The following is a 13,063-nucleotide window of genomic DNA, read 5'->3' as shown; positions in this document are numbered from 1 at the left end:
GATGTGGTGGCTCATTCCTGTAATCACAGCACGTTGGGAGACTGAGGCAGGCAGATTGCTTGAGCTCAGGAGTTCCAGACCAGGCTGGACAACCTGATGAAATCCTGTCTACAAAAAATACAAAAATTAGTTGGGTGTGGTGGCGCATGCCTGTGGTCCCAGCTACTCAGGAGGCTGAGGTGGGACAATCATCGCTTGACCCTGGGAAGCAGAGGTTGCCGTGAGCTGTGATTGTGCCACTGCCCACCAGCTTGGATGACAGAGTGAGACTCTGTCTCAAAAAAAAAAAAAAAAAAAAAAAGAAAGAAAGAAAGCAGATGGAAGGAAATGATAGTAATAATTCCGTGTTATTCAATGGAGATTACTGTAAAAGCTAGCAATGTTGACAAATACCTGGTGAGATTGATTTAAAAACAAGAGAGGTACAAATAAGCAATATTAGGAATCAGAACAGATGTTGTAGATATTAAAATTATATGAATAGTACTATGAGCAACTTCATGCTAAAACGTTTGAAAGCTTAGAGAAAATAAATGAATGTCTAGACAAATATAACTTACCAAAACTGACTTTGAAAAAATAGAAAGCCTGAATAATGCTATAATTTATAAATAAAATAAACCAGTAGTCAAATATTTCTTCTTAAAGGAAAGTTCAGGCTCAACTGGTTTTACTAGCAAATTCTACTTAATTCTTCCAGGAAATAGAAACTCATTTTGTAAAGCTATAATAATTTCAGTGTAAAAACCTTTTGAGAGCAATATGAGAAATGGAAATTATAGGCCAGCCTTGCTTGGAAACATACATATAAAAATCATAAAACATGAACAATTCAAGTCCAGCAGTGCATAAAAAAGGGAAGAGGACTCCTTCTAGCTCTAGATACATATTATATACTCTAAACCAGCCCTTTCAAATGCAGCAGCCCGGGTGTCTTTGGAGGGTCGATTGTGCCTCATTGCTTAACTAGATCAGAGCATTTTCAGCTCCTGATTGCGTTAGAGAAAAGAAAACACACCAGGAACTTGGGATTTAGTGGTGTCTCCTGTGAGCCTTAAAAAATGAACAAAGTACCCTTTTATTTCTTTCCCTTTGTGTACATAGCTGGGAGGGGGCTAGGCTGTGGAATTAGGCTGTTTGCAGAGGCCTTTAACAACCAGTTTGGTGGTGCTTAGAAACCTGCAGGAAGTCGGGGAGGGGCCTATGGTGGGGGAAGCCATCTGCTGGGTGGTGGGTGACGGGGGAGCCCTCTGGACCTGACCGAGGCTTCTGAACTGCTTTAGAAGATGTCAGTTTGGGGCTGGGCCAGAGAAGAGGATCCCTGGCCGCTCCCACCCCATCCCTGCCCTGTGTAATTGTCTTACTTTGTCTTAAAATTAATGGAAAAATGAGAAAGGAGCAACTTTGTTTGAAATCTTAGATTTTCAAGTGGATTTAGTTTAAATTCTCAAGTTTTAGGGATACCTGGGTGCAAAATTCCCAAACATATGTTGTGTCAGAGGCTGAAGTACAGGATATAGTTTCGAGACCTGTTTTTCTATGCCTTCCTGTTTCTAAGTGCTTGTCGTTTTATGAATACTACTGTCAGAGCTTATTAATTTTGCCTTTTATCTCTCAGCAAGACTTAAGGAAAAAGAAATGAGCACTTCTCCATATAAGTTAAATGCTACACAACCGATACCTGAGAGTTAATTTTGTGGTTTCTCAGGATTATTTTAATTTATAAAAAAAGATGAATGGATTGGGATATTAGGGAGGAGTTTTCCATAATCCTTATTAATGGAATATTGACTATTAAAATTGAAAATGCTTTGAAGAGCATCTCACTCACTGCCATCCCTTTTTTGTGACATAGATGAGGCAGCTGAAGCACAGGGTTGTGAAGAGATTGACCCTGAAACACAGTGTTAGTAAGAGGCAGGATTGGGCTGCAGCTCTGGGTTTTTGACTTCCAGTTACGTGTTTGTCCATTGTCCCTTGATACCTTACTACATCCCAAGAACTAGTAATTCTTTTTCCAACAAGGAGACAGGCGTTTGCATTACGTTTTAATTTTTGGCCAGATCTTCTTTCTATTCCAACATTCTCCAAATGCTGTTAGCAATTTGGAAAACACACACACCTCTCAGACAGTTTTTTACCATATCTTGCGAGTAAACTTGGTCTTGGTGTTTCCGAACTTGGTCCAAGTAGCTCACTCAAATTTCATTTCAAAGGAGCCATCCACCATCTTATACCCAAAGGACTGACACTTTGCTCTGATCATCTCTAATCTATACACTCCAGAGGCTCCTGCTGGAGGGACAAGGTATGCATTTTTTGAATAAGTAATGTTTCATTTAGTTGTCTCCTCCTGTCTCTTCTCCTTGGTTCATAGTAGAGTTGGGGTGAATGGTGGATGTGGGAAGAATTAGAGTCTTGTCTGTTCTGAGTAATGCAACTCTAGGTTCTTTTTATAGGGAAGCAGAATGTCAGGGAGGAAATGGTGCTGGCCGTAGAGTGTTGCTCTGGACTGGGGACAGTGGATTTGGAGTCAGGAGATGGAAACAGACTAACTGCTGTTTCCAGTTAGTCTTATTTGTTAATAGTGTAGAACTCACAGGGCTATTGTAAAGGCCATTTTTTTTTTTTAAAGACAAGATATAAATGGAAAATTGTGTAAATCATGAAGTGATTTACAAATAATATATTATTAATAAGGAATATAAAGGGAGTATTGGTTTTTATGGAAAAGGGTACTGGAGGGGTTTGGGCTCTGGTGGTGATACAGTAGAGAGAAAGAGGTGGAGACAGCAGTCAGGGTGTAACAGACAAATTCCTCAACTTAGAAGAAAAAAAAAAAAAGAGCCCCCTTCCTCCCATAAAGTTATTTATTTATTTATTTATTTAGTGACAGCGTGTCACTCTCTCACCCAGGCTGGAGTGCAATGGTGCGACCTCAGCTTACTGCTACCTGCATCTCCTGGGGTCATGAAATTCTCCTGCCTCAGCCTCCCGAGGAGCTGGGATTACAGGCGTCCGCTACCTCGCCAGGCTAATTAAGTTATCTTTTAAAGATTTACTTTTTTTTTTTTTTCTTTTTAGCACAGTATTATAATTCTGATTGCCACATACGAACTGGGATAATTTGTCTTTTAAGCCATTCAAGTGGCTTGAACAAATCTGTAGTGTTTCATAAAACTCAGGTTAAAGCAGCAATATCGATTTGCCTCACATCTGAAAATAGCTAAAGGAATTCTAAAGCTGAAGAAAAGATTTTGTGTTTTGCTTTGCTTAAATACACCTTCAGATAGTATGGGGGAATCCTTTTCAGCCAGGACAAAGGGCTTGAATGCGTCATATCCCTAGGGAAAGCCCAAGAAAGAAAATACTGAGTCATATTTTTGAACTCAGAGAGGACTTGTTAAAAACTTGCCCAAGGTCCCCTGTGAGTTGGTTGTTAGAAGTGAAACCAGAATAGAGAGCTCACGATGGCCAGATGGGTCCTCTTTACATTTTGCTGTGCTGACATATTTCATCAGTCAGGACTCTAGGTGCCAGTGACAGAAAACCCAACTCAATGTGGCTTACACAAAACTAAACAAAACAAAACAGGGAATGTACTGGCTTATTCAACTAGAAGGTGCAAGGATAGATCTAACTTCAGGTGTGGCAGATTATATTACCAGGACTTGGTTTGTTTCCATTTCTCTGGGTTGGCTCCAATCTCCACAAATTTTTCCCTTATATTGACAAGATGGTGGCCAGGAGCTTTAGGTCTTCAGGCTTAGACCTTGCAACTTCAAGTAAAACTGAAAAGGAAGGTTTTTGTTTTTGTTTTTTTCCCCAAGAGTTCAAACAGAAATCTGTGCCTGACTCTCAGTGATCTGAAACAGGCCGGGTGGATGCAATTCTCTGATTTGCAGCCTAAGCCACATGCCTACCTGAATCAGGGGATGAAGCTGACAGCACCTGAATCTTTTGAACGGAGAGTGGGAGAAGGAGTTTCCCAGAGGAAAACTGGGGTGCAATTTCTAGAAGAGTGAAAAGTCAGCAGATGTTCACCATGGTAGAGCTTTCTTAAAGGGAGCTTTAATTCTAGTAAGTGGGTGTGGGTGTGAAGGATTTTATTTTTCATTGTCGAGTTTTAAAAGTATTGACAAATGATTATTACCCAGTACTTCCCACTTTTCTTAGTTAAAACTGCCATCCTTGAATTTCTAATATTCTTTGTTGGTGGTGTCCCTACTGCCACATATGACTTGTTTGGTATTGGCAATTTTGGTCATGTTAACTACAACTAAAAATGTCAGAAATAAAGAAATCTTACATGATTTTTACATGATTTTACATAATTACAAAAGTTGCTTATCACTTGTAAAATGAGCTTAGGAGCATTTTTAACTTTTAAGGAATTTGTTTTAGTCCATTGGGTGCATGAGTCCTCTACACGCTTACATGGCTCTGTTTATTTATTATTTTTGCATTAGGATTTTTTGTGTTTGGTGTCTTTGAGTAGAGTTCATTACAATTTTTTTCAAATCACATTTATGTTCTGCAGAAGTATATTTGTTGATATATCTAGAGGGTTGCAACATATTAGTAGTTATTAAGCAAAAGAAGTAGACTTATAATATCTAATTTGTGTTAAAAAAAAAAAAAAAAGACCACTGTGCCCATGGTCATTGTCTCTAGGGGATAAGTAATACCACATTGAACTTTTTTTTTGAGTTTTTCTGTGCTTTTCAAGCTTGTAAACATGGAGCCATATTTTAAAACTAGTTTTGTTTGTTTTTTTGAGACAGAGTTTTTTGCTGTGTTACCCAGGCTGCCGTGTAGTGACGCGATCTCAGCTCACTGCAACCTCTGCCTACCAGGTTCAAGCCATTCTCTTTCCTCAGCCTCCTGAGTAGCTGGGATTACAGGTGCATGCTAATATGGGTGGCTAATTTTTATATTTTTAGTAGAGATGGGGTTTCACCATGTGGACCAGGCTGGTCTCAAATTCCTGACCTCAAGTGATCTGCCCACCTCAGCCTCCCAAAGTGCTGGGATTACAGGCATGAGCCACTGCACCTGGCCATAAAACTAATTTTAATAACAATCAGTTATTTCCTTACATGGTGCTCCTTACTCACTGTCAGTTATTTTGTGAATCATTGTAAGGATTCAGAATCTAATTTTTTTTCATTGATAAGCTAGACTTCATGAAAATTAAAAGTTTCTGCTCCGCAAAAGACACTGTTAGTGACAAATCACAGTTTGGGAGAAGATATTTGCAAGAGATGTATCTGATAAAAGACTCTTGTCCAACATACATTTTTTAAAAACTCTTAAAACTTAGGCCGGGTGCAATGCTTCACGCCTATAATCCCAGAACTTTGGGAGGCTGCGGTGGGCGGATCACGTGAGGCCAGGAGTTTGAGACCAGCCTGATCAACATAGTGAAACCCCGTCTCTACTAAAAAACCACAAAAATTCGCCAGGCCTGGTGGTGTGTGCCTGTAGTCCCCGCTAGTCTGGAGGCTGAGGCATAAGAATTGCTTGAACCTGGGAGGCGGAGGCTGCAGTGAGCCAAGATGGTGCTAGTGCACTCCAGCCTGGGTGACAGAGTGAGACTGCATCTCAAAACAAAAACGAAACCAACCAACCAATCAAACAAACACTTCTTAAAACTTGCCAGTAAGTAAACAACCTGATTAAAAATTTTTTCAAAGGCCAGGAATGATAGCTGGCATTTTTAATCCCAGTACTTTGGGAGGCTGAGGCAGGAAGATCCCTTGAACCCAGAAGTTTGAGACCAGCCTGGGCAACATAATGGGACCCTGTCTCCGCAAAATGTTAAAAAATTAGCCAGACATGGTGGTTCATGCTTGTGGTCCCAGCTACTCAGGAGGCTGAGGTGGGAGGATTGCTTGAGTCCTGGAGGTTGAGGCTGCAGTTGAGCCTTGATTATGCCACTGGACTTCAGTCTGGGTGACAGAGGGTGACCCTGTCTCAAAATAAATACATGAATGAATGAATGGGTGAATGAATGACACCTCACCAAAGAAGATACACTAGTGGCAAGTAAGCATATGAAAAGGTGCTTCACATCATAGATCATTAGCAAAATGGAAATTAAAACAGCAATGAGTACCACTACACAGCTATTAGGCCAAAATCCAGAACGCTTGTAACACCAAATGCTGGCAAAGACATAGAGCAACAGGAACTATCATTTATTGCTGGTAGCAATGCAAAATGATACAAAATATCTTATACTTTAGAAGATAGCTTGGCTGTTTCTTACAAAGTAAACATACTCTTACCACAGTCCAGCAGTCACCCTCCTTGGTATTACCCAAATGAGTTGAAAACTTGTATCAACACAAAAACTTGCACATGGATGTTTGCAGCATCTGTATACGTTTCAAAATTTGGAAGCAACTAAGATGTTCATCAGTAGCTCAATGGATAAATAAACTGTGGTACATCCAGACAATGGAATAGAATTTCGTGCTAGGATGAAATGAGCTCTCAAGCCATGAAAAGATGTAGAGCATTAAATGCATATTTCCAAGTGAGAGAAGCCAATTGGAAAAGGCTATATACTGTGTGATTCCAACCATAAGACATCCCGGAAAAGGCAAAACTATAGAGACAGTAAAAAATATCAGTGCTTGTCAGGGACTAAAGGGGAGGGAAGGAGAATGCAGAGCATAGTGGAGTTTAGGGCAATGAGACTATTTTGTATGGTACCATAATTAATCTGTAGGTTTAAAAAAGAGCATAAATCTGCATGTTCTATTTATAAGATGTAGATGCTTGTAGAGTTCTGAATGTGTAACCGGTTATATTACCTAGACCTCTTAGGAGGTGGAGTATTTTGTAAGTCTTAAAAGCAAGTTGAAAAGAAAAAACAAGATGATCAATTTAAAACCATCCTTGCCTGAATACTGACCAAACAACTTCAAATTGGATACAAGATGCAGGGGAAATACATCTCTAACGTAATATAAATTGTCTAAAAAATAAATGAATGTAGTATACTTTAGTAGTTGTTTTTACCTACTGTGTTCACACAAATGGGGCCATGAAAGACTCAACCTGCTTTGGAACTGCTGAGGCTGGGTTTCCCACCAGTTCATCATCTTAGAGCTAGAGGTGTTATCTTGCAAGCCACACATCCTTTCTGGGCCTCGGTTTCCTTCTGGCTACAGCATGAGAGGTTTGTCTTAGTTGATGTCTAACATCCCTTTCACTTGAATCCCTTTAGTGAGCCCTAGGGCCTGACTCTTCTGAATCTGGTGGAAGCTAAAATGAGGCTTATCGCAGAGCTCTGTTCCATTGCCCCAGGTGTACTCACTCTTTATTATCTCCACCTCCATTATCTCTAAATCTGAAGGCCAGACGGAGAGCATCTTTTCATCAGTCTCCTGCTGATGCCCGAATCCCACCCCTAGAGATTCTGATGTAATTGGCCTAGGTGTAGCTTGGGAGTCAGGAGTCTTAAGCTTCTCAGGTGATTCCAATGTGTAGTCAAGGTTGAGACTCACTGATGTAAAGCCTTATCACAGTTCCTGATGCATAGTAGGTTCTCAATAACTGGGAAACAGGATTATGGGAGTTCAGTGCATGAAAGTATTGTAGGTAAACTGGAGGGAGAGATTCCTAGGGGCATTTCACAAAGGCAGTGGCATTTTACCTGGCCCTTAAAGAAAAGCAAAAAGATCTGGAAGTTGGAAAGCCTGGGCCATTGATGTGAGCTAGTGCCAAAGTATATGAATATTACATACATGTCTGTAGGTTTGTGCTTCTGTCACAAAAGAGTTGAAGGTCTCAACTCCGATTGGATGATCATCCTCTAAGAGGATGTCACATGTATTATATGTTACATTATGTATTGCTGTGTAACAAATTACCCCAAATCTTTTGTCTTAAAATAATAATTATTTATTATCTTTCACTTTTTTCTTTCTTTTTTTTTTTTTTTTGAGACGGAGTTTTGTTCTTGTTGCCCAGGCTGGAATGCAGTGGCACGGTCTCGGCTCACTGCAACCTCTGTCTCGTGGGTTCTAGTGATTCTCCTGTCTCAGCCTCCCGAGTAGCTTGGATTACAGGCACCTGGCACCACGCCTGGCTAATTTTTATATCTTTAGTAGAGACGGGGTTTTGCCTTATTGGCCAGGCTGGTCTCGAACTCTTGACCTCAGGTGATCCACCCACTTCGGCCTCCCAAAGTATTGGGATTACAGGCGTGAGCCACTGTGCCTGGCCTTACCTTTCACTGTTTCTATAGGTCAGAAATACATATGAGGCACAGAGGGATGACTTGCTTCTTCTCATCAGTATCTGTGGCCTCATCTGAAATACTTGGGGTTAGAATCATCTGTAGATTAATTTATTCTTATGTTGTCTTTGTTCATTTTGGGCTGCTATAACAATACCATAAACTGGGTAGCTTATAAATAACAAATTTATTTCTCACAATTCTGGAGGCTGGGAAGTCTCAGATCAAGGCGTTGGCAGATTTGATGTCTGGTGAGGGCCCTTTCTTGGGTTGCAGACTGCTGACTTCTTGCTGTGTCCCCATATGGTGGCAGGCTAGAGCTAGCTCTCTAGGGTCTCTTTTATAAGGACACTAATCCTAATCATAAGGGTGGAAACTCACGGTCCCACCTCCTAATACTATCACATTGGGGGGCATTAGATTTCCCCATATGAATTTGGGGCAGACACAAACGTTCAGCATAACACATGTCTGTGGCTGATGCTGCTGTTGGATGAGGGGCTAGCTGAGCATGTGAGCTAGAACACTTAAATCTGGGCTTCCTTACAGTGTGGTAGCTGGGTTCCAATGCAAGCATCTTGAGAGATAGGGAACTAGGCAGAAGTGGTATCCTTTTTATGACCTCATGATGGAAGACTCATAGCATAATTCCCAGCTGATTTTATTGTGAGAAACGAGTCACTGAGTCCAGCCCATATTCAAGGGAAGGTGAATTTAGATTCTACCTTTTGAGGGGAGGAATGTATAATAATTTGCAGATTTTTTGTTGTTGTTTGTTTGTTTTTTTGAGATGGAGTCTTTGTCTCCCAGGCCAGAGTGCCGTGACAGGATTTCAGCTCACTGCAACCTCCGCCTCCCGGGTTCAAGTGATTCTCCTGCCTCAGCCTTCTGAGTAGCTGGAATTATAGGCACATGCCACCATACCCAGCTCATTTTTGTGTTTTCAGTAGAGATGGGGTTTCACCATGTTGGTCAGGCTGGTCTCAAACTCCTGACTTTGTGATCTGCCTACCTCGGCCTCCCAATGTGCTGGGATTACAGGCGTGAGCCACTCCCGGCCTAAGTTTTTGTTTTTTTTTTTTTTTTTTTGAGACGGAGTCTCGCTCTGTCGCCCAGCGGGGAGTGCAGTGGCCGGATCTCAGCTCACTGCAAACTCCGCCTCCTGGGTTCACGCCATTCTCCTGCCTCAGCCTCCCGAGTAGCTGGGACTACAGGCGCCCGCCACCTTGCCCGGCTAGTTTTTTGTATTTTTTAGTAGAGACGGGGTTTCACCGGGTTAGCCAGGATGGTCTCCATCTCCTGACCTCGTGATCCACCCGTCTCAGCCTCCCAAAGTGCTGGGATTACAGACTTGAGCCACCGCTCCTGGCCTATTTTTTGTATTTTTAGTAGAGACAGGGTTTCACCAATTGGCCAGGCTGGTTTCAAACTCCTGACCTCATGATCCACCCACCTCGGCCTCCCAAAGTGCTGGGATTACAGGCGTGAACTACCGCGCCTGGCCAGCAGATTTTTTTTTTTTTTTTTTTTTTTTTTTTGAGATGGAGTCTTACTCTGTCACCAGGCTGGAGTTCAGTGGCGCTGTCTCACCTCACTGCAACCTCCGTTTCCCGGGTTCAAGTGATTCTCCTGCCTCAGCCTCCCGAATAGCTGGGACTACAGGTGTGCGCCACCACACCCAGCTAATTTTTGTATTTTTAGTAGAGATGGGGTTTCACTGTGTTGGTCAGGCCGGGCTTGATTTCTTGACCTCGTGATCCGCCTGCCTTGGCCTCCCAAAGTGCTGGGATTACAGGAATGAGCCACGGTGCCCAGCCCAGATTGTATTTTTTAAACCACCTCATTTTGTAAAGTCCTAGTTCCTATTATGGCTTGACTTTGGAATATGAAGATATGACTTCAAGTCTCATTACTATTTTTTCCTAGCAGTGTTGGGTGAATCAGTTAATCTCTAACACCTTATCTTCTTTAATGTTGTAGAAGGAGAAAACAGTACTCACCTCAGAAGATTAATAAGAGGCAAATGAGAGTCATGTATGTGAATATATTTTGCTAACTATAAACAAATGCACATTATTAAAATTAATGAACATATATAACTGCATTATTTGTATAACTAAAAATACTTTTTAAAGAAGAGACCTTTGTAGTATATAGTATTGGCAGGTGAGAGGGCAGAGGTTCGGTTGCTTTCATCATTAGCTATATTCTGTTGTATTTTGTAGTCAGTTCCATACAGTAGTAAGACTCCCTCAGCCAGAGGGAGTAGGATAAGCAGTCAGATTAGCCAGGTGGGTATGAGGCAAGAAGAAGTGGCGAGTCCAGCATGGAGCCAGAGAAAATGCAGGATAGGCGAGAATTAGGTAAGATCCCTGGTGGGGTGGGTTAAGGTTGGGTCATAGGGAGCCAAGGAGAAGCTCTGACAAAAGCTTCAGGAGCCTTCACCAATTGTTCCGTTAATGAATAGACAACACTCTGATTATATATATATATATTTTCACTAAGGGACTGATTTCATCCTGGGGTACGTTTACAAAATTCTAGGTTGTTTTAGCAGGAGAGATGACAAATTGCTTCCCACCTGTGGGTTTTGCTGCATGCCAGCCTTGCTTGATTTTGCCTGGCTTTATTCTGTGAACAGAAAGGAGGTTGGAATTCTGAAAAGTTGCTTTAGCCAAATCCTGTGAACAAAGGAGGCCTTGTTCAGGGTTATGCACGTCAGCTTTTGGAGGAATTTAATTCATCAACTCAGATCTCTGCTTTTCAAGTTGTTGCTCTAGCTAGCATTGTGTTTCCCTGTGTCTGTGATGGAGCAAGTCTTACGTAGGAGCAGGCACTGCTAGTTTACCTTGCCGAGGCCTGTGCCCAGCTCTAGTTACACCACTGAGTTCAGCCTGGGCAGATCCAGGCTCTAGCGGTCCTAAATGGACACCAGCAATGAACCAAAAAGAGGAAGGCACGTTTTGTTAATGTGCTTGGCTCATTCATGGCCACGTGGATGCTACACTGACACAAAATTCAGGAATTGGGGATGATAGCTTCATTCCTGTCAGTTGCCTCCCCACCTGCAACTGAAATTTCCTGAGATGTTACCAGTGTTGACTAGTTTGGATCTTGGACTACTAGGAGTGAGGCCGGGAGCACATAAACCAGTCCTGAAACCTGCTCCCTGACGGTAGATTTATTTCCCCTGGAGACGGGTAACATTGAGCCCTGAAAGGTGGTTTGAGAAAGTTACTGTTTTGATATGCTGAATGACATTCTAGACCCTGGGAAGACTTGTGGGAAATGTCTTAGGGCCTGGGGGATTCCAGCTCCATGTGGGGAGAAGTTGTATGCCGTATATGTTGCCCTGTAATGCTGGGCAACCGATGGCATTATGCTGCCAGCGTGAGCGTGTGGCTGCCGTTTTCTTCATTTTTGTCTCATTCTGTTTCCCTTGACAGGGCAATTTGGTTTTGATGCTGTGCCAGAAATCTTCTGACAATGAGTTACTGGAACTTGGAAAAAAAGAACTGTGTGCAGTACCGCAGGCATTTTCTGGTGGACAACAGTGTGTTTCATGGTAAGCTGTCTCTTGTATTTATATAGTTGGATCTTTTATTTTGTTTCTGACAGGCCTTTTGTTCTAGCACTCTAGATGCAAATATGGTATAATTGTTGGATGGAACCAAGAGCTTGAGTTAACTTGTTTATGAATAATTACCCAAGAAGTCCCATTGCACTTACTGTCTCCAGTTGTAAGCAACGGGCCCCACCTCAACAACTGTAATAGTGTTCTCTCTGTCTACTTTGTGGGGTAGCTGGTACCAGTGCCTTCCCTCCTCTACCACCCTGTCAACTCCAGTGATATCCCTTTCTGATGTTTGTAATTATTTTGGGCGAGGACCATATATTGTTCAGTTAATATTTCTGGATCACCAGTCAATGCTTATTACTAGCAGAGCGTGCACTTCCAAACTGAGATGTTAGAGGGTGCTTGTGGTCACCTGCTTTAGACACTTATTGAAGAGAAGTCCACCCACTTTTATTGCTGTCCTTTAGGGCTTTAAGACTTATCTGTATATTATGTCCCATATAAAAACGGAACAGAACAGTTTGCAGCACTAAACCGTTACTATCAGGGTAGAGGACTGCCGCTGTGAATCAGAGAGGAATCAATATTAGTCATTTTCATGCCAAACTAAGACAAATTGCCTTTACCCTGCTGGTATCTGTTTGTTTGTGGTATACAGTCAGGGATAAGCTCTGTCAATCCTGCTGTCGAGATACCCTAGGGTGAAACCGGTTTAAAAGCCAAAGACTTATGTGGTGCCAGAATTTTTGGAGTAATCTCCATCAGAGGCCTGTGGAAATGTAGAGGGAAGAGACAGATTTCAGGGGCAGTGGAGTGCTCTTTAACAGAATCCTGTAATCTAAGCTGCTTTCACCTTTCTAAGATTGGTTGTTCTGAAGTCTTCCCCAATTTGACGACAGACTTAATGTTTATTATTGCTTTAAACTAAGTTTAAGATAACACATTTAACCTTACTTTATTAAGCACTTTAGTGTTTATAGTGTTTTTTCAACATTGATTATACCACCTCAGTAAAAGGCCTTATAAAGTAGAGAATGACTTCATTTTACAGATGAAGAAATAGAAACAGATGAAATAACTGCCCAAGTTGATGTAACTAATTAGGTATTAGCAAGGTCAGCATGAAAATTTCTGCCTCCACCTTTCCAGGTTGATTCTTTTGACATTCCAGTGGTGAAATGCCCTTAGCAGAGGAGACGTGGTGATGGCGACTTGACACTGTGGCACTGAGATTT

At 41.8% G+C, this 13,063-nt stretch overlaps 1 protein-coding gene across 1 annotated transcript in view; it reads left to right on the top strand.

Annotated features, from left to right (window-relative positions):
- PLCH1 (phospholipase C eta 1) overlaps positions 1-13,063 on the top strand; it is a 254,453-nt gene that overhangs the window by 28,684 nt on the left and 212,706 nt on the right. The window contains exon 2 of the mRNA XM_065540098.1: positions 11,698-11,816. Within this exon, the coding sequence (XP_065396170.1) occupies positions 11,738-11,816 (79 nt within the window). The 5' untranslated portion in view covers positions 11,698-11,737. The remainder of the gene's footprint in view (positions 1-11,697; positions 11,817-13,063) is intronic.

The sequence above is a fragment of the Macaca fascicularis genome, chromosome 2, assembly GCF_037993035.2.
Source record: "Macaca fascicularis isolate 582-1 chromosome 2, T2T-MFA8v1.1".
In the NCBI taxonomy this organism is placed as follows: Eukaryota; Metazoa; Chordata; class Mammalia; order Primates; family Cercopithecidae; genus Macaca; species Macaca fascicularis.
The sequence above is the reverse complement of the archived record's forward strand: the minus strand, read 5'-3'. Positions and strand labels throughout refer to the sequence as shown.